General features: G+C 46.0%; 1 protein-coding gene across 1 annotated transcript in view; it reads right to left on the bottom strand.

Annotated features, from left to right (window-relative positions):
* The window catches only part of ITIH2 (inter-alpha-trypsin inhibitor heavy chain 2), a 36,355-nt gene extending 32,452 nt beyond the window's left edge, over positions 1 to 3,903 (bottom strand). The window contains exons 1-3 of the mRNA XM_080810525.1: positions 3,714 to 3,903; positions 2,278 to 2,352; positions 689 to 721 (exon numbers count right to left, since the gene is read on the bottom strand). Of these exons, the coding sequence (XP_080666651.1) occupies positions 689 to 721; positions 2,278 to 2,352; positions 3,714 to 3,797 (192 nt within the window). The 5' untranslated portion in view covers positions 3,798 to 3,903. The remainder of the gene's footprint in view (positions 1 to 688; positions 722 to 2,277; positions 2,353 to 3,713) is intronic.
* Between the last annotated feature and the right edge of the window lie 18,300 nt (positions 3,904 to 22,203).

Below are 22,203 nucleotides of genomic sequence, written 5' to 3' on the forward strand. Positions count from 1 at the left end.
TCCGGGCTATGGCAAAGGTGACCCATCGGGTCTTGCTTTCTTCTCCAAGAGGATTTGCTTATTTCAATACTAGGCGTCATCCCCAAAACTTTGTCAGCCAAGAGTAAGCCTTTCAACCCCGTAACAGCCAGCTCACCTCAAACTAAGACCAAAGTCCAGGCTGACTTACTTGGCCTTCCTACCCCTTAAATGCGTGCTTCTCGCGGTTTCTGTCTGTTGAGAGCAGGAAGCCAAAGGAAAGCACTTTCTTTTGTGTTTTCTCGATGCAGGGAGGACTTCTTTGAACATCTCAGGGAATTGGACCGTTTCATGTTCGGGAACTCCTTTCCCACACTGTCTACCCCTCTCCCCACAAATCCTCTAGGTGTCATATTCTAAATTAAAACAGCTATATTGGAATGAACATGTATGCTTGGGTGAAACCTAGGTTTTTTGACAAAACCTGAGAGAATAGAGAGAAAGGACATTTTTCAGCTCCTGGTGGCATCTCTCCTAAGTATATACCATATACTCTTTCATGCTGAATTTTAGCCACACTTCCAAACAGAATTGGGCAAGAGGGTGTTTCAAAAGTCAGGTAAACGCTCTCAGGGCTAGAGACAAAGAGGCAGTCACATTGATCTCCTGAGAATAGGTAACAGGAAAATCATTCGGTCATCAATTTTTAACAAAATCAAAGTAAACTCACCATCGTTTCTCCAGATTCTCCGGAAACACTTCTCTGTGAAAGGAAGGTAGATAATCATTTTTCAAAAATGTGTTACTTATTACCTAGGGGACAAAAACTGCTTTCTCTCAGTCAAAAAAAAAAATTTTTTTTTCCCCCTTCAACACTGAGCTACAATTCATTCACTGGAGCCGAGACATAAACGCCAAATATTCTTGAAAACTATTTTCCCACTGGTGTGTTTCTTTGAACACATTTCTCGGCCACTTTGCAAGCACACCATTCTTTGATATAATGCTAGAACATGTACTTTTAAATGAAAATATTCAACGGAACTCATGCTGAGTGGCTTATCTCCCCTTTCTCCGGTTTCATTGATTTTCTTATTTAGCTGAATAATAATCTGGATGCCCCAGGCTACCACAGGGCTCTGGACCTGCCATTTCCAAGGTCCATAGTACATTCGTCCCCCCACCCCAGCACTCATCCTTCAGATCTCAGTTCAGGGGGATTTTCTCTGTCAAGCTCTCTTACACCCACCCCCAATCGAAGTAAGCTTCTCTTATTAACTTTTCATGGCAGCTAAGCTCTTCCTTCCAAGCAAGACAGCGGGAGTGCCTGTCTGTCTCCTCCATTGGACTGGGCTCCATGAGGGTAGGGATTTCGAGGCATTTCCTCTTTGGGGTGGCCCTAGACTGGCATAGGGACTGGCATGTGGAAAATCCTGCATTTTCACTGCTCTGCTAGGGAATTATCCACATGAAGGACTGTCCTCTAGGCATGGAAGGCTGAATTGGGTTTACAAGTGGGTGAATATCTAACGTCTGTGGGACTTTACCAGAATAAGTCAGGTGCTGGATACGAGGCTAGCTCGCCTGACCTGACTTGGGGTGAACTGAGGTTTTAGGGAGTCTTATGTGACCTCGTGAGGTCAACAGTTGACTTCTTTTGAACTTTTTGAAGGTAATTCACAATGACGATGTTTTCTCTCTTGTGACTAGACGACACGAGAGCCTGCCCATTGGGTTTTTATATTATTGGTCTACAAGAAACCGGGACTTTTAGAAAGTCCAAAATTCTCACCCAAACAAAAGAAGTCATTGGTCGGCTTAGTGTTGCTTACATAAACACCCCCTTTCTCAGCACGTGGGCTCCATGGGGGAGAAGCTACACCCTTCCTGGCCTCCTGGAGAACTCGCCCCCATGAATTAGAGGCCGCATCCCCGCTGTGGGATGACTTCAGGACGAAGCCTGGAACTTGGCCGTCCCTCTGCTCTCTGAGCCTCTCCCCAGGGCAGCAGTGACCATGGGGGTGGGGAGGCGTGGGGGGGAGGATGTGGGCTCAGTGGGCGGCATCTGCCACCACTGAGAGCAGCAATGCCCGCCTAAGAGGAAATCCTCCCTGATAAGACAGTAAACTCACCCCACCACCAGAGAATTTGAAGAAATCCATCCTTTAAGGAACTAAGGTGACCCATTCTGATTTTAAAAAAAAAAAAAAAGCTCTGAGAAAATCTGGCAGAAAGCATCTTAATCCTTCCCCTCCTTCATGATCTCTTTCACGACCTCTTTCCCTTATTTCCCCCCTTGGAGACTAAGGCTTGTTGTACCTGATGCCTCCGGTTCTCTGGCAAAAACTGAAACTTGCCTGGGGCCAGTTCCACAAGATCTCCATATTCTGCAAACTTAAAAAAAAAATGTAGGTTTTTAAAATTTCTATTAATAAAAAAGATCTAGAGCAAAGGTGGCGGGTAGGGACAGGCATAAGGGCATTCACCCTGTTTTTCTATCTTGTTTCCTATATCTTTGGGAAATCCTTTTTTTTTTTTTTTTTTAATACCGTGACTTCTTTAATGTATTTATATTTGCTAGCTATGTCTCAGAGTTGAGTGCACGGAAGCTAGTCTCTTCAAATTTGTTGGATGAAGGAATGCACTTTTTGGTTTGCTGGAAGATGACAGGACTCAGAGGTTGGGGTCACAGCAACCCAGCGATCAGTAGGGTATCTGGTAGACTGGTCTACTAGGGAGACCTTGGCATCAGCAAGAGCAAGATAAATGTCCCCACAGGTCTCCTCCAGTTAAAAATGTTGGAGAAAAAGTGCTGCTAGGAAATGAATACCAGTAAGCAGTGACTGAAAAAGCACAAACACGTTTGGGTGTCTTGGCTTCGATCCCCAGTTCTGTCGGTGAGATTTCCAACACACTCTGGTGATTCTTAAGGTGTTGGAAAATAAGATCATTTCTAAGCAGACAGGGTAATTTTGTTTTTTCCTTTCCAGCAAATATGCCACCCTGTTCTTTGGCATTTCTGTGGGTAAGCCACTCTGCAAGGATTACAAAGTCTCTGCATTTCCTAGGATGTTCCCATAACACACGTTCCTTTTCTGGCATCGAAATAGCTTTGGCATGACTTCCAAAATAACTCCATCCAAGACTTTCTTTATGTGGGGGATGGCCAAGGGTCCTAAGTGAGACCTTGGGCTCCCTGGAAAGACTCCCTGCACTCTGCCAGCCCCCTTGCCATCTCCCCTCCTTAACAGCAATCTCGAAAGTGTCCGGATGACAGGATTTACTGCTCACGTAGGTAGGAAAGACAATGGTGCTTCGATAATGACTTTTCTTAGACTCTTAGTGCAAGAGTGATAACGATGTGTCGTCCTCGTCACAGCTAATAATTACTAAGTGCTTTCTAGCGCTTGCATTTTTGCTGGGCAGTTTACATACATCATATAGTTCCCCTAACCCCGCTTCGGGTTTGATCAATTATCCCCATTGTTTAGGTAAGGAGTAGGCAGCTGTGTTCCGGAAATGTCGCACTGCGGGCCAGTCCATTGACTTGGACCGAATTCTCATGCAAAACCCATTAATGCTTTAAACGGTAAATACATGTTGCAGTAATTAGAACAATGAACACTCCTGCTCGGGTGAATTTTACCATCAATTGCCTTTCCCCACAGTGCACGGTCCTCCAACAGCAACAGCCACAGGCTATCTGCTGAGCCTGGGTGGAGGCCTGCAGCAAGGAGTTTTCCGGGAGTACTTACTTCTGGAAGTCCACTGGTGGGGATCTCGAAGCCCTGTGTTCCAGAAACAAAGACGCAGAAGAGAAAGCACGTGAGTCGATGCATTCTGCCCAGCGGCTTTGCCAAGCTCCCCGTGCGGGGTCCCGGCAGAGCTCCGCTCCTCGCTGAACCCGGTTCAAAGGAACGGCAGAAGAGTTCGTGTTTTAAAAGAAGAAAAAAAGAAGACAGCTCTCAGACTTTGTTCAAAAACAGGACAAATATTTGTTCTGGAGTTCAAACTTGAGCTGTGGGGGTGGATCCGCCACCCAGAGGTTATCCAAACAGCCGAGCCAGAGGTAGGCCCTGGGCTGTGAGGACAAGTCAGGGTCAGACGGACGTGCTTCCTTTGGTTTTTGCTGATTTCTGCTCCTCTCAGAGTCAGAGCGACCCGAAGATCGGCCTCGTCCTCTCTGAAGGACCCAGGTGGGAAACTAGACAGGGAAACAGAGTCAGAGAGGCAAGGGCCAAAGTGCAAAGTTTCTGGAAACGAAATCCTTTCGTTGCGATGAAAGCAGGAGAGGTTTAGCAAAAGGGGAAAAAGAAACTCCGTGGTGTTCTGTGCAAAGCATTCCCTGCTGGCGTTTCCCCCTCCTCTTTGATAACTAAGTAGCTTTTGCAGTGAAGAACTGGGCAGGCAGCTGGGCGGACACGAAGACTTGCTGAAGAGCGTGTGTCTGAAACCAAGAGTCACGCTGGAAAAAAATGAAGAAACACTGTGCGGAAAGGTCACTTCTCTTAAAAAGAGAAACCAAGAGATTAGTTTTTGTTGAGGGTGCCATTCCTAATCTCGAAAATTGGAGAATTTCATTAAAAAAAAAATTCCTGGAAGTAGCAAAATTGTTTAGCCAAACAGCAGGGTACAAGGTGAACCCACAAAATCCGTCACATCTCTCTTTATTAATTAGTGGTTGCACCAGAAATAGCATGAAGAAGTCCTTTTTTACTAATTGTATCAAAAACACATAGGAATTTAAATCAGGGCAGAGATTTATAATAAGAAACATCTTAAACTCTGGTACAAAGAAGGAAGTTATGCATAAATGGAGAACTGTGTTGTTAAAATACTAATTGTTAATGCTGATAGTTGAAGGGGCTAATAATTAAATAATCAGCTAAATTTATATATACTTTAAAATTTATTTTTTTAAAGTGTTTTAAATCTTTTTAATTTTTAAAATCTTTTAAAAATGATTTCATTTATTTATTTGACAGACAGACATCCCAAGTAGGCAGAGAGGCAGGCAGAGAGAGAGGAGGAAGCAGGCTCCCCGCTGAGCAGAGAGCCCGAAGCGGGGCTCGATCCCAGGACACTGAGCCGAAGGCAGCGGCTTAACCCACTGAGCCACCCAGGCACCCCAATATATATACTTTTTTAAAAAAGATTTTATTTATTTGAGAGACAGAAAGAAAGAGAGAGAGAGAGCAGGAGCAGGGGAAGGGTAGAGGTAGAAGGAGAATCAGACTCTTCACTGAACAGAGAACCTGATGTGGGGCTTGATCCTGGGATCCTGGGATCGTGACCCGAGCCAAAGGCTGATCCTTAACGGAATGAGCCACACAGACACCCCAATTTATGTATATAACTTTATAAAATATTGATGTTAGTGTCCCACAGAAGAGTTTATGGGACTGGAAAACTCTATAGAATGAAAAGACAAAAGCCAAAGAAACATGGTTTTTAAACAGTAAGAATTATGCCCAGTTTTAGGTTTTAAAATACATTAAAAAGCACAAGTTTTTTTAAAAATATGGTTTAGAAAAATAAAAAAAATTTTAAAAAATACGATTTGGTGCTTTAAAATATTGATACTAACCTGGCGATTCACAGAGCTGTACCCATGGGGCTAATAATACATTATATGTTAATTTAAAAATAAAAAATTTAATAATAAGAAAATAAAATATTGATACTAATCAATGGAATAAAATAGTGATCCCAGAAATGCATGTCATATAGAATATGCTATATAGAAACCTATAACAACAAAACAATAGGGAATGAATTCAGTCCTTAATACATGCTCCTGCAACAATTAGATAACGGTATGAAAAGGAGTTAACTTAATCCATACCTCCTACGATACATAACAAATTTAAATGGTTTGAAGAATTTCATGTCACAAGAGTAATGAAAACTGGGTAGGCTGCTATGTGCTGGCTCTTCTTTTAGGCACTTAGAAAAGAAAACTATAGAATGAGTAAAATATACATGATTAGCAAAACTAGTTAAGATAACTCAGTCGGGCTAACTCAGTCGGTTAAACATCTGCCCCCAGCTCAGGTCCTGGGGTTGAGTCCCACGGCAGGCTTCCCGGTACTCTGGGAGCCTACTTCTCCCTCTGCCTCTGCCTCTGTCTTTCCCTTTGTCTCTCATGAATAAATAAATAAAATCTTACAAAAAGAGACTTCCTAGGACCAGTGAAGCTGCAGCCTCCTTACTCCTCCTTTACAGAGGAAAGCAGGGAGGCTCAGAGAAGTCAAGTAACTGACTCAGTGGCTGGAGGCAGGACCGGAACCAGAGACCTGAGGCCGGCAAGCCTGCACCCTGCCCTGTCCCCGGCCAGGATGATGGCCTGAGGGTGCCTGGGTGGCTCAGTGGGTTGCGCCTCAGACTCTGATGCCGGCTGGACTCCTGATCTGGAGGTGGTGGGTGTGGAGGCCGAGAAAACCAAGGCTGTACCCACCTCGAGTCTGGCCCTGACATAAGTACAGCCATCTTGACAAAGCAAAAGCTGGCACCTTGCACCCCCTCTCCACCCGCTCCCCTCCCCTCGGTAGTATATGTGAACAAATAGTTAACTTGTAGAAATCACAGTCCTGCAAGACAGGAGTCTCCCTCGGTTTACAAATGTCCCAGTGCTAAATCTCACTAAGTAGGACGCTTGATAGGAGGAATGCGACATTCCACCAGGAAACTCCCAACTGTCTTCATGTTAGTGCCTCATTAGAGGGGAAAAGCCTTGGCTTGACAATAACCAGGCCTCCAATAACCTGACAGTCTTCTTTACCCTGAGAGCCCTTCTGAACACCCCCTTTGTCCTCACCCACCTCGGAGTCCATCCCTACTCTGCCTTTAAAACCTCTGACTGTAATCCGGTCCGGGGTCCAAGTCCCTACTCTGCTGCGTCGGGTACACTTGGGCCCAAGCTTAAGCTTGTCAAATAAACCCTCGTGTGATTACATCGGTGTTGGCTCCTTGGTGGTCTCCCAGACGCGAAAACTCGGGCATAACAGGGGGCTGGGGGAGTTGAGGGGTGTCATGGGATCAAGCCCTGAGGCGGGTTCCATGCTCAGCGGGGTCTGTTTCTCTCCCTCTGTCTTCTCTTCCCCCTGGCTTGTGCGCGCACAAGGGCTCTCTTTCTCTCAAATAAATACATAAATCTTAAAAAAAAAAAAAAAGAGGATGTTCTGGCTCCTGCCCACACTGGGGCACGCAGACCCGCGGAGAGATGATGCACAAGGAAATGCAGAATTCTAGTACGCAGGTTAAAAATGCTCACGTGGCATGAACGCGGCTTTAATGTACCACCAAACACGTGCCTTGATCCTGCCAGCTCTGTGGGGACGAGTTCCCGGACCCCCAGCGGATGCCTGAAACCGCGGGCAGTCCTGAGCCTTCTCCCCACTGTTTGGTCCTACATACTCGAATCTACGATAAAGTTTAATGTGCAAATCAGGCCCGGTAGGAGACGAACAACAGCTAATAACAGACTAGAGCGATGACACCTGTACCCCTGGGGCAACAATGCATTATATGTAAATAAAAATAATTAATAAAAAAAATAGAGCGATTATAACAATATAGTAAGAAGGTTCCCTAAATGTGGCCCCTCCGTTCTCTCTCTCCGAATACCTTACAGCCCGGCGCCGACCCTCCTTGCAAGCCCTGGGGATGACAACGCGCCTCGGGGAGGAGATGCAGGGTGGGGACGCGTGCGTCGCGGCGCAGCGAGGGGCGGCGCGACCTTGCCACGTGGTCGGAAGACCGTCCTCTTCTAGATGGCGGTGGGGACCGTGGGGAAGCCACCCCGGAACCTGGACCTCCGGACGAGAGGGGGACGAGAGGGGGACGAGAGAATTCCGCCAGAAAGCAACGAAGGGTCCTACGGTGCGGAAGCCGCGGGGAAACCGACGGCCCCACACGCTGGGCGGCACCGTGCGCCGCTGCCGTCCCTCCGGGGAGCCCCGCGGGGAACGTGGGAACTGCAGACCCCGAAATCCTTGCCCCGCGGCCTCTGCTCCGGGAAGAAATTCCCGGGAAATAATACAAAGGGGGAAAAAATTCGAAAGGAAAACTTCATGCCCCTGAAAGAGGGACAAGAAGGAAATTGGCAGATGATGGGGGGATGGTGAAGAGAGGGCTTCGTCGGTGATGAATTCGTTCGTGTGGCGTCAACACCGGCGGAGACTCGCAGTTGCGCTGGGTCCTGGACACCGAAAGGACGCGGCGTGAAGGCGCGCGGAGGCCGGTGCAGCTGACTGCGTTGGAGACGCGGATGCACACTGCGCGGAGGAGAGACACGGTGCTTCCATCGGCGCTAGGAGCAAGGCCAGGGTCTGCCCAGGATGGCAGCAGGACAATGCCCCCTGCGAAGTGAGCCTCGGGGGTGCCGAGGCAACTGCGGCATTCGGGGCACGGGGCCACCTCGCTCTGGTGGGAGATGGCCACGGGGACAGGGGCAGGACAGCCTGGTACACTGTGTCAAGGGACCCTCGACTGGGCCCTGCGGGCAGTGGGGTCCGGTGGAGGATTTAGAGAAGGACAGAGTCGTGATGAAATCCACATTTTATAAAGATCACTTTGGGGGCAGCCGGGATGATGGAAATGGAAGACAGTGCCCAGGGAGCTCCCGAGGAGGCTGGCCGTGCTCGCGCCCTGGAGGGGCACGAGGGTCTCACCGAAGGCAGCAGCAGTGGGGCCGGATCGGAAGATGCTCCCATGCAATGCTGTATATTTATGTCGGTTGGCAAGTATGTGCTTTTGATATGTAAGAGTGTAAGTGTGGGGCGCCTGGGGGGCTCAGTCAGTTTAGGATCCGGCTCTTGATCTCGGTTCCGGGTGTGATCTCAGGGTCATGGGATGGAGAGAGACCCATGTCAGACTCCGCGCTGGGTGTGGAGCCTGCTTAAGATTCTCTCTTCTGCCTCTCTCTCTCTCTTAAAAAAAAAATGTATGTGCTGATTATTGCTGATTAATGTTTAACAGCATGCAGATTAGTGAGGGCTTATATTTACAGCTATAAAAAAATGTGTAAGTTCGCAAACAGCCAAGAAATCTTAGCGACTAAAACGTCTTGTCTGGGTGGAGGGTTTATGGACAATTTATTGTTTCTTCTTTAGGGTAGTGGTTAAGAGCATTGGGCTTTGGAGTCTGTCTCCCTGTGTTCGTAATTCTGGTTCTTTCCGTGGGAACCCACGGAGTTAATCCCCTGGCTTGAAAATGGATATCTGGGGGACATTTATTCAAATGCCCAGGAAGGACAGATGCAGGTGACACGTGGACATCTGGGTTAAGTGGGGGCTGGGAAGCCCCTTAAGGAACATCACAGGGTTGTCACTAAGCCACGCTTCGTGGCTGCCACGTATCTACCGGAAGGGCCAGCTCTGAGAAGGGGCCTTCCTCGGCCATCGTTCATAGCATCCTGTCACTGACTTTCTGAAGGGCCTTGGAGGGAGAGGTACCACAGAAATTCAAAGTATAATTTTTAAACACACAAAACAATAGTATTGAACTGTTTGGGAATGTATACCCATGCAGGAAAACTAGGAGAATGTGCATTAGAATAATACATATGCATTTTCCGTGATGGTTTCCCAGCAGAGGGAGGGAGAAAGGGAAGGAGGAGACGTCAGTAGTAGCCAGCTTTATTTCTTAGAAAAAAGAACTTGAAACACAGGTGAAAAATATTTGGAAATGTTTATTGTTTCATGTATATATATATGCTTATGTATGCATATTTTTAAATTGTGATAAAAACACAGAGCATAAATTACCCCTTAACCATTTTTTTTAAAAAGATGTTATTTATTTATTTGACAGAGAGAGAGAAATAGAGCACAAGGAGGGGGAGCGGCAGGCAGAGGGAGAGGGAGAAGCAGGGAGCCAGATGTGGGACTCGATCCCAGGACCTGGGATCGTAACTGGAGTCGAAGGCAGACAGTTAACAGACTGAGCCCCCCACACGCCCCTCCCTTGACTATTTTTAAGGACCATTAAGTGAAAGCAGCTTATTGTGCAACAGCTCTCTAGAACCTTGCCATCTTGGAAAACTGAATCTGTACAATGACTCCCCATCCCCCCTCCCCAACATCCCACCTCCTGCTTCTAAAAGTATGACTATTCTAGGGGCACCTGGGTGGCTCAGTGGGTCAAGCCTCTGCCTTCGGCTCAGGTCATGATCTCAGGGTCCTGGTCTTGAGCCCCGAATCGGGCTCTCTGCTCCATGGGGACTCTGCTTTCTCCTCTCTCTACCTGCCTCTCTGCCTACTTGTGATCTCTGTCAAATAAATAGATAAAATCTTAAAAAAAAAGTATGGCTATTCTAGACACCTCATCTAAGTGGCACCACGTCATATGTGTCCTTTCTGACTGGCTTCTCTCAGGGAGCGTGATGTCTTCCAGGTTCATCCATACTGGAGCCTGTGACAGGACTTCTTTATTTTTAAAAAAAGGCTGAATTAAAGTCTCTTGTATGCATTTACTTTCTCTTTATCTGTTCACCTTTCTATGGACATTTCAGATGCTTCCACTAAACATCTATGTTTTAACCCCTCCGTGAAATATTTTATAAATAAGGACTTGAAAAGTAATTTTTACAAAGCAAAATATCAGCTTCAAGTCAGTTAACAATATTTTAAGCAACTGACAAGGGTCAATGCGGCAGAATAAATAAAATCATTTGTTTGGTACACTGCCTAATTTTGTTTAAAGAAAAGAGATCTAAGCTAAACAGGTGTGTCTATGAGTTAGAGGTTAGCGTGGCCTTTGCAGGGAATGGAGGTGACCTGGGCTGGCTTGTCTGTGCTGTCGCGGTTTTGGTTAGCGCGCTCTGCATGATTTCCGTAGTGAATTTACCTTCTCAAACGCCTGGGCTCAGCCAGCAGACCCCGCGGTGAGCATTTCTGGCAACTTGCCCACTGAGGCCAAGGGCACCTTCTCTCCATTCTCCCGTCATTACTATTACTGTTTCTGGAACACTGGCAGTTTTTTCTAGAGGATTCGGCTGCTTCTTGCGAACCGAACACCTCACCTCACCCTCTCGCTGTTGCGGTGTCTGAGAGCAGCTCTGAAGCTGCCAGCTCTGCTCAGAGATCCCTGCTCTCTTCCCACAGACGATCCAGCCGACTGATTGTCATGTTCAAGGCTCTCGGCCCTCATGCCTTCTCAGGCCGATCTCCTGAAGTCCTGGAAACGCTCTGTCCGCTGCAGCGCCAGAGTCCGTGCTCATCGCCAAACATTTGTGCCACGTGCTTTCCCTCCCACGGTTCCCCTTCCCCAGAGAGGGCCCCCCCCACCCCGCTCTCCAGTGTCTACCCATCCCAATCACCTCCATCTCCCGAAGCCCGCTTAATGGCTACTTCGGTCCCCAGCGTTCCGCGGGTTTCCCCGCTGACAGTCGTCCCTCGTGTCATTTAGGGGCTTCAACAACGAGGCATGTCATGGGCCTTTCGAAGCTTTCCCAAGGGCAGACCCCAGCCCCTCCTTCATTCAGCCTCCGTTCACCGCGCCGGCGCCGCAGACAGCGGGCACCTCAGTGTTCTTGAACGTGGCCGGCGCTTAAGAAGGGCACTGGCTTGAATTGCCGTTGGAAGGTGATAAAAGTAATAACTTTTCCCTCTCGTGCCTTGTACTTTTCGAAATGCTTTCATATTTTTGCCATGATGCTCTTTGGCTCCCAAGAGCCTGCCACTTATAGGTTTGTGACTCTCGCAGGTTATTGTATCTCTGCCAATCTGTTTCCTCATCTGTAGGATGGGGCTGTGACGTCTACGGGTCGGTGAGGGAGCTGTGACGAAGAGCGGAGGAGGGGATTGAACCTGGCACAAAGTGAGTGGCCTGTATCATGACTGTCATCCTCCTAGACGGCGAAAGAAACCCTGCTGGGAATGTGAAGGTAAGCCCGGGGGCCCAGAGTGGAGAGGTGTCTCTACTTTTCTGCCTAGCGTTTCCCTCGGCCTTGGGAATGGCACAGCGGTGGATCTTCTGGGAAAAATGTACTCCCTGGAATAACAGAGGAGAGAAAACAAACCCTCGCCTTCCTTGTGTAGGACAAGTAGCTTGGGTAGCTCTCGGCCGCATGGGTGCCTCAGCCAGTCCTCACGGGAAAATGCCTTCCCAGCTTTGCCTTCTCCGCTGAGATAACGCCTCCGAGCAACCGAGAGCCTATGGCAGGCTTTTCAGAAATAATTATGATTTCCAACGTTATGGCCCCTTCCACTGATCATTTCCTCTCCTGACTGTAATCAGATAATCAGAATGTAATCTGCACAAACCACACTAAGGGCAACCTGGGTCACTCTTCTCTCTTCATGCTGATGGCCTCTGTCCTAATCCCAAGGTCTTGGGGAAAAAAACACCATGTTTGATCTCTCTTGATGTTCAGAGGCACCATGGCTCCCTGTCAGGGAAATGTGTATTCAGGTCACTGGGTCCTGAACCTGGGGCTTTCCCAGCCGGCCTCGGGCCCGGCCAGCGTGGTTGGTGAATTGAACGTATCTACCGTTCCTTAAAAATTCCCGATTTGTAGGGTGGAAATCACTGCTCGAGATGCCACAGGAATATTCACTTGCCTATTTGTGAAAACCAACAGGAGGTATAAAGAAGAAAATGTCACTATACTGTGATGTTGAAATCACATAATAACTCACGTAGTACTCGATGAGAATTCTAGGGAATATCGATAAACTTGAGATTTGTGACTCTGAGTGTAAGTCATCGTAGCTTAGCTAACAGCGTGGCAAAAGCTAGTACGCATTTGTAAAACTGAGTTCGACTTTCACCATCGTGAAAGAGTATATTTTTAAAAGTCCGAAGTTGAAAGTAGCTAACTTACAAATAGCTCTGACACTTATTTGCTTGTTCTTTGGTTCAGACGAAGCATAAAATGGAAAAAGTCTGCTTTTTTACACATATTTGATCTCTGATGCCTTCCTTCTCATAATTAAGTTAAGTTGTTCTATTTTAGGTTCTTCAAGGATTATTTATTTTAATTTCTCTAGATGATATTCTGTTATTTGGTCACATCTTCTCTCCCCCCGCCAACACACCCAGTAAAGGTGTGGCTTAGTGTAATTTGGGACCAGAATGTAAAGAATTTTGGGGAGAAACATGTTACAAATTGGATAGAGGAACCACGAGCCAAAATATGAAATTAGCGAGTGTGAGCCTGATTCCATCCTTGTTCTTGGGCCAGGGAAACCTGGCTTTGCTGCTGAGTCATTTCAATTTTTGTGTTCCTTCAGAAGCTCCCAGTCAAATCCACTGCCCGAGTAGAGACAGTGGGGCCAAGGGGTGCCCAGTGGCCACCGTTATAAGTCAATTCCAGTATAGCAGCTTCCAGAATTCTTCCCAGGGCATCTGGGTGTTTCTGGTGGGAAAGGATATCACTGGGAGCTGCTTTCACCATAACACTGTGACCTGGTGTTGATGTCCAGTCTGGGAAGTACCTTCATACGAGTCGTCGTGCCTGCCTTTCAGGTGTAAGTCGGGTGAGGGGTGTCTTCGGATCTCTGAACCACAGGGATGTTGGAGGTCATCTAGCCTGATCCCTTAATTTAAGAGATGATAGAAGAGAGGCTCAGAGTTGTCCTAGCTGGTAATGGATAGAGAAGGGGTGTTGGGCAGGGATAAGGGGACAGGCTCGTAGTGGCAACAGGCTCGGAGCTCAGCCATCTGGTTCCAGAGCCTCGCTACTAACCACAGCCCTAACCAGTCTCTCTTGCTCACTAGCTGGCTTCGGGACTTTGGGCAAATCTCGGTTGGGCCTTGCTGTCCTCATCTGGAAAAGGGGCGATAATAGCACTCACGTACGAGCACAAGGAAAGGACTTAGAACAGTGCCTGGAACACATTAAGTGCTCAGTAGTTATTGTTATTATTATTATTAGTCTTAGTCTTAAGGGTATTTTTTTTTAAGATTTTATTTATTTATTTGACACAGAGAGAGAGATCACAAGTAGGCAGAGAGGCAGGCAGAGAAAGAGGGGGAAGCAGGCTCCCCGATGAGCAGAGAGCCCGATGTGGGGCTCGATCCCAGGACCCTGGGATCATGACCTGAGCCGAAGGCAGAGGCTTAACCCACTGAGCCACCCAGGCGCCCCTTAAGGGTATTTTAATAGAATGAACATAGGTAGGGAAAAGGGCTGTCCTTGTTAGCTTTTTATCCAGAGCTGTCCACCTTCATCCTCCCCCTGAATCCCATTCCTCTCTCTCCTTCTACTGAGATGAGGGTTGAAAGGGACCTGGGATAAGAAGAGGAGTGAAGAAATCATAATCAAGAGGGGAACTCCCTTGTAAGACAAGTACTGGGAAGTCTGAAAACGGGAAGAAGTTGAGGCTCGTGAGAGATACGCCCACCTAAACTCACTTTCCAAACTACATTTGGAACAAGTGAGAAAAATTAAGAAAAGCAGAAGGTCTTTGGCCTGGAAGAGAGGTGGTCATGTGATGGAGTAGTTTATTTAGCTTGGTTTTTCTGTGACCACCAACCTGGAAAGAGTAGCATAATCAAAGGCTAAGGGGATAATAAACCCAAGAGACATGTGGACAGTAAGACTGCACTGGAGTAATTCAAATGAGTCATTTCTAGGACCAGACTGATGACACTCCAGGCAACTAAAAAAAAGTTCTAGGTTAATAGAGGTTGTAAATTAGTACTATTAGGTTGCTTCAGTTTTCTTCCAAAAAGGAAAAAAAATTAGATTCTAGAAATGAGCATATGGGGAACTTGAAGTTGACTTTATTTGGGGAAAAGAAATGTCTATGTGGAAGGGCTTTGGCAACTAAGGCTCACTAGATGTGGGATATGAATACAGAGGAAGTTTCACTGGGCGATGAGGAATCGGTGTGCAATTGGAGGGTCAACGGACCACAGAGGCCAGAGGAGAGCTGGGCACTGAGATCTTAGGGTGTGAGTTCACAGGAGGCAGGAGACACATTTGAAATCCAAGGTAAGCTGAGAGAATAGTGTAAAGACATGCTGAAGGGTCAGGAAGCAGGAGAAATGAAAGCATCTTCAAGTGCATGCTGACATTGCCTTGAGTCCAAGGTCAGGCACTGAAAGGCAAACTAATTTGTTAGCAGAGTCGGGAACTGGTAACCCACATAATCCATGAGCACTGCCCAGATGTCATAGCCAAGTTCTCCCCCTGGATTTTTGAGCTTGTGAATGGCAAAGAGCCATTTACTGCCTAAAGGATCAGTGATTATATAGTGCTTGATTAATGTCAAGTTGAGTGCATTTGCTTCTTTTCACCGTGGTGTTTCCAGACTGGAGACCCAGATTTGTTACAAGCACAGATGGATTTTAATGTGTTTGTCATGGGTGAAGTGGAAATGAAAATAGAATGATTTTTCAACTGGTTAATTATAGAACCAGTTGTTTGAACAAATCCAAGCACAAAAGCTTTGATGAACAGATTGATGTTAACTTGAGGGAATGAATTTAGTGGTGAGAAACAGGGTCTTAATCACGGAACCTGTTCAAAATAAAATATACTCAGAATAAACTTGAACAAAATGCTGAACAAAATGGCAGATGACAGGTAGTTGGGAAGGATGCCTAATGTTCTGGAAGACAGACTGAGAATTCAGAGGCATCTTTATAAGCAAAAATAAATAAAGCAGTCCTTATTTCCTGACTGCGTTCTCCAATGTACACTACACCTGGAATTCTGCATCCAATTCTAAACGAAGTAGCATGGACAATTTTAATAAACTGGAGGTAAACCATGAAGGCTAGTCAGGTGAGTTAGGGATTTGAAAACAACCATATGAGGACATAATGTAAATACACAGCTCAAGAAAAAGACTGTTCAACAAAGAGAACATGGGGTGGATATGACAACTTTCCACGTATGAGACCTCTTGGCTAAAGAGGAGGTCCATTATAAGGTGATCATTCTGTGCACACTGCATGCCAGAACGGACAAAATAAGTTAAAATCCAGAAAATCATAAGCTGGTGAGGATGAGCAAGATCCACACTGTACAAGCAGGCTGTGAGAAGGGGGAGGTCCAGCTGGCCATTCTAGAACTAACACCACAAATGCCAAGAGCCTGCTGGCACATTCCTCTGAGGTGCAACTTGGCAGGATTCATTAGGCCAGGATGAGGTTCCATTGGTGGTAAACAGGGCCAGACTCTCTTCTGGAGATGGGTGAAATCACCATATTTCCAGAGAACAGCATCTGGAATGTTCCAGCTTTTTTTTTTTTAAGATTTATTTTTAAATAAATTTTTTTAATAAAAAATTTTTAAATAAATAAGAATTATTTAGATCTTAAGAGAGAGAGAGAGAGAGAGAGAGAGGATGAGTGAGGGGAGGGGCCAAGGGAGAGGAGAGATTCTCAAGTTGACTCCGAGCAGAGCACAGAGCCCAAAAGCTGGACACTTAACCAGCTGAGCCACCCAGGCTCCCCATGGAATGTTTTAAAACAGCAGTTTAATATTTTTCCTGAATCTCTGGGTTGACTGAGTTCAGATGGTGGTTTTTCTGCTCTGTGTGCTGTTGGTTGTGCCCACAGTCAGCTGGAGGCTTAGCCGGGCTATGACATCCAGTACAGCTCGTTACACAGCTGGGGTTGGTGATGGTGTTGGCTGGGCGTTCAGCCTACGCTGTTGACCAGAACATCTCAGTTCCCCCCATGTGGCCTCCCCATATGAGTTGGGCTTCTCCCTGTCTAGCAGCTGGGTTCCCAGAGGAGCATTCCAAGTGTACCAAAATGAAGCTGTGGCTCTCATAGGGACCATCCTTAGAAGTTCCACAGTGACATTCCATTACATTCTACCAGGTAAATCAACTCTCCAGTCTCTCCAGATTCAAAGGGAGGGCAAATACATTCTGTCTCTGATTAAAAAGAGTCGTGAAGAGGGGCGCCTGGGTGGCTCGGTGGGTTGGGCCTCTGCCTTCAGCTAAGGTCATGATCTCAGGGTCCTGGGATCGAGCCCCACATCTGGCTCTCTGCTCATCAGGGAACCTGCTTCCCCCTCTCTCTACCTGCCTCTCTGCTTACTTGTGATCTCTCTCTGTGTCAAATAAATAAAGAAAATCTTTTAAAAAATAAAAAAATAAATAAAAGAGTGGTGAAGCATCTGGGACCATCTTTGATCCACTACGAGGAATAATGGGAGATAAGAGATGATATAAGGGAAGAAAGTTTAGAGACTTCCAAATAACAAGCAAATGACTGCCTAAGGGAGGTTATCATGAAGATTAGTTGAAATGGCACATGTAAGAGATCTTTATAATAACTGGTACATAGCAAGTTCTTATTAAATAGTAACTGCTAGAATAATAATAGTAATTATAAAATTATCATTATTATTACTATTATTAATGCTGTGTCTGTCACAACTGTGTCACAACAGGCTGCAAGATCAGATTTGAGGAAGAAATAGAAGGGATTCCTGCATTGGGAGGGTAAACTGTAGAAAGATGTACTCCAACGGGACTACAAGTTTCCATTATTCAATGGAAAGCTTGGAAAAAAAAAAAAAAAAAGACTTCCTCGCATTTCTCACTTGTCTCAGAGCACCTCTCCTTCTCCCATGCAGCTTCCTTCTTGCCTCATCTAGAGGACAGGGCATTCGAGGCAGGTTTTGAAAATAAGGCAGTATAAAAATAAAGACCAAAAAAGAAGAGCTTTTTCTTTTATTTTTTGCAAAGATCGATTTGAGCGAGAGCAAGCAAGGGGGAAGTGGGGCAGAGGGAGAGGGAGAGAGAAACGGAAGCAGACTCATGCTGAGTGTGGAGCCCCAAGAGGGGCTCCATCTCACAACCCTGAGATCAGACCTGAGCTGAAACCAAGGGTCAGAGGCTTTAACCGACTGTGCCACCCAGGTGCCCCAAAAAAGAAGTATTTGGGGTCAATGTGGTTCTATGGCACTCTTCAAGATATAACGAACAAAAGCAAAAGTCCCTTATAAGACATGTATTTACTTGTATGGCCTTACTTTTTCCATAGGCTCTGATCTGTATAAAGCAATTTACTATAGTTTTAGGTCCCTTGGGTGGAGACTGTCAATTCATCTGTCTACGCAGTCAGCTCCTGGAATATTCCTGTGTTGGTACAGATAGAGAGCAAGAGAGGAAACTTAAAATCACAGCTGATTGTAGCTTTTGTCCCTAAGGGAGTGGTGTCCTTTCTCTCCAGAAAATGCATTTACACACAAAAGCAGTATTACATCACAGGTTAGCCCTAGCTTTGCCTGGTTCTCACATGCCTGATTTCAGTTACTGGTTTAGTTACTGGTTTAGTTAAATAACACCGGCCCTCAGCGAGCACACTTCCCATCTCAGTGCCTCGCAGTACATCCCCGGGGCTAGCTGTGTCAACGCCTTCGCGGCCAGCCCCTCCATCCACCAATGGGCGCCTCAGTGTCAGGATGGACAGCCAATGACGTCACGGCCCGCGCTCTTTCCGGATTGGCCTCTGCGGCTATTTGCACAGACAGCAGAGCGGGTGCTTGTGCCGCCTCTTCGGCTCCACGTGATCGGCCCACGTGACGTTTTACAAAATGGCTGCCTGAGAGAGCCCGTGGGCCCGCGGGGTGCCTGCGAGGAAAGGAATTGGAATGTGAGCGCGGGTGGTGTCAGGGAAGAAGGGGCCCGGGGACTGTTGCCTCCGCTGCTCCTCAAGACCCCTGCGGGGCAGCCAAAAAAAAAAATCTGTGAAGGCTAATTTATTGGCATCCCTGAGGGAAACGGTTGCAATGAAAAGAGAGTCTCAGAGAAAGCGACGCTGCCAGGAAACGCGGTCGAAGGCACGCTTGGAGCCCTGCCCGACAGCGAAAGCACGGGCGAAGGGTTCGGAAGGATCCGGACTCAGAGCGGGGTGGACGATTCCCGAGGTGCAGAGAAGATGCTCACTTCGTCTCCTAAGTTGTGCAGCGGGTAGGAGGAGGCCAGCGCGTCCAAACCGCTGGTAAGTTTTTACCGAAAAATGGAACATGGTCATTTGTAGTATTTCCCATGTTTGAACTTACGGTGTGTTAAATAAATACGAGTTCTAGTATTTTTCAATTTCGTTAGGCATGTGTAGCCGCACAGCGTAATTCCTAGACAGACTTTTTAGTGTCTTGATAAAAACATTTAAAGGTCAAGGAATAACCATAATTTTTCCTACTGATTATGAAGATTGGTTTGCACTGTATCAGCCTCTGTGATCATGTTTCCGGTCTCGCAATAGAAAGTCAGAACTACGTGTGTGTGTGTAAGTATGGAAGCGAAAACAAACACGCACACACAGTATCTTACCCTGTGGTAAAAAATGAAATCCGTTTTGTAATGTTTTAGAACCGTGAAGTGAGTCTCCACTAGGGGTCATTTCAGGAATATGGGGACATTTTTGGGATGTCCGGATAATTGGAAGGTGCTGCTAGTAGAATGTGCTGGATGAGGTCAGGAAGGCTAGCTGTGCTACCACGCACAGGAGGGAACCTAATAAGAAAGCATTGTCTTAAAGACCATGAGACATTTGAATGCCCTGGCAGATATTTGGTAAGTGAACACTTATGTTTGAAATTGTTTGGTTCTACAACATAATTTTACATCCCATAATATTTTTGAAATGTTTTAATACGCATCAAATCCGTGGAAGCGCAACTACTGTGTAAATTCAGGTATAATTGTACTTTGAACCAAGAAGTTTTCACCCTTCTGGAAAATAATGTCACTGATGGCAATGCTGCTTAGGGAGTCTGCTCCCTTATCTTCATCAGTCTGGATTTGTGGTGTCCAAGTCGCAGTGATCTGTCCCTGGGCAAGCATCTGACTCCTTCCTAACGTCTCATGGAGTTACACCTGAGCAAGTACCTATTGAAAATGAGATTTTATTATAGATTACTTTCTCCTTTAAAAATTACGTGGGTGGGTAGGCTAACTATATGAATTTTATTTCAGGGTATAAAGGGAGTTTTAAAATATTTGTCGTAAGAAACAGGATATTGGATCTGACAGAGTTGAGAACAAGGGTTTAGAAGGAGACAAGACAAAGGAGTTGCTAACATGCTTTGTACGTACCAGGAGTTGGGGAGAGAAGAGAGAAAGGAGCGTGATGAGAATGTAGACAAAGAATCTTTATGATCAAGAGTGTATAATGCTTAATTTAAAAATGCTTCCTGTCTTCATGGGAGGTTTTGGAAGTGGTATTTTGGAGAATTTTTTAAAAGATGAGGCACATTCCAGGAATAGATTAGTGCATAAGAGAAAGAAGAGGGTGAGGGGGTAGAGGGAAAGAGCGCATGCGAGCGAGAGCAAGAGAATTACTTTGGGAAGTATGTTAGTATAGAGTAGGTTATGTTTAGATAGCAAATAATCTCCAAATCTCAGTGGCTTAAGACAACAGGGTTTGGACATATTTACTATCCGTCCATTGTAGGCGGCCCTCTGTTGCCCTCACTCAGAGGCTCAGGCTGAGAAAGCCATGGGAGGGAGGGTGGAAAAATGAGGGGGAGGTCATTGTTTGTATGTTTCTACTTGGAGGTGACACATGTTATTTCTATTCATAATTCACCGACCAAAGCATGGCACATACATGGCCATGCTTAACTTCAAGGGAGCAGAAATTGCGATCGTTCACTATGGAAGTAGAAGGAAACTAGGTTTTTGTGTAGATTAATGTCTGCTACCGAAGGTTAGGAGCTCAGTGGGAATGAAAGTATATGTTACCGTAGGAATTAGCTCCAGAATTTTTGGAAATCTTGGTGGGGGGAGGGGCTTGAATCTCTATCAAACAGGGAATAGCACATTCAAATGACATCTGCCTAGATAGCAAAGGTGACCAGCTGACGACGGGTTACTGAGATCACAAATTTGCACCTTCCACCAGAGCCTACACCCCTCTCCTCTAGGCTCCAGACACACTAGTGACTTCCCTGGAGCACTTCCATCATACCGTGAAGACAGTATGTCTTTGGGGTCAACAGGTAGGGAGAACGGTCCCTTCTAGGAAACACTGGAGTGTTGTTTGTAGGTGGCTGCTATGAACAATATGGAAGGGTCTGGGAGAATACTTTTACAGCTGCTGCTAATTGCAGCCAGTATTCCAGTTTTATTCAAAGTTTCTCTTTTTACTGTGATTTTAAGTGTATCTGTGGCTTTGGGATGTTATCAATATACAATTCTCATAGCCAAGTAACTCACTGGAAATGTCTTTCAAAATGTGTCCCCACTAGATGGCGTAAAGTGCTCACCTATTTTGAGCTGATCCAAAGGCCCTTGTGCAAAGTAGGCGATGAACTTGACCATAAATATTGACTAGGCAGCCGGTGGATATGAATACTATGTCATCCGAGAATAATATACTACGGAGCTGTATTGTAGTGTCATTAAATAAGCATACCCCTGATACCACTGGAGCCAATTATGTAGTGTTCCTCTCCAGAAACGTATTTAAGTAGTCGTATAGTAGAACTGTTGATCTGAGATACAATACATGTGCATAATGAAGACACAATAGTGACTCACAGGTATTACTCAAAAATTTTGCCCAAGAAACAAAAGATGTGGATAATTATTTATAGTAAACTAACCAGCCAGTCAACCAACCGGTATTCACCAAATATTTTCTATATACAGTCATGTTAAACTTTTTATGGCAGTATATAGAAGAATGGTTAAGAGCATAGACTTTAGGGCCAGACAACCCAAATTTGTACTCTTAGTTTCTACCACTTATTAGCTATAACCTTGGGAAGATTACTTAACCTCTCTTTGCCTTGGTTTCCTTATCTGTAAAATGGGAATACTAACATCTACCTCACAGAGTTACGGTGAAGGTCAGTCTTTGTAAAGGATTTCAAATATTGCCTGGAACATATTGCCCTACAAGTGCTGGTCCTCGTTATAATTATTATAATTGGATTCTCCAGTTTACAGAGGAACTCAACGTAGGGTTCAACTGAGCAAAACAGTATTGGGTACTTACTATGTATAAGACGCAGTGCTGGTCACTGTGGGTGAGTCAGAAGACTGTGAGAATGTGGAAGGCGTGGTGTCTGCTTTGCAGAATCTAGGAATTTCATAGAAGAGCTGAGATCACACAAATAACTAACCCATGAAGAAACACAGAGAATGATGCGAGGGACTGTGACAATCTGGAAGGGGAAAGTAGCTTTTAAGTAGAGCTTCCCCAAATGGCAAGGGGTTCAGTGGGTGGAAACGTGGGGGAAGCATTCTCAGCCAACTATCAGCCTGAACAAAGACTCAAAAACAGGGCCCCATGGACATGTCCGTTGGATCTAGAGAAGGCTGC

Source organism: Martes martes (genome assembly GCF_963455335.1).
Source record: "Martes martes genome assembly, chromosome: 8".
NCBI lineage: Eukaryota > Metazoa > Chordata > Mammalia > Carnivora > Mustelidae > Martes > Martes martes.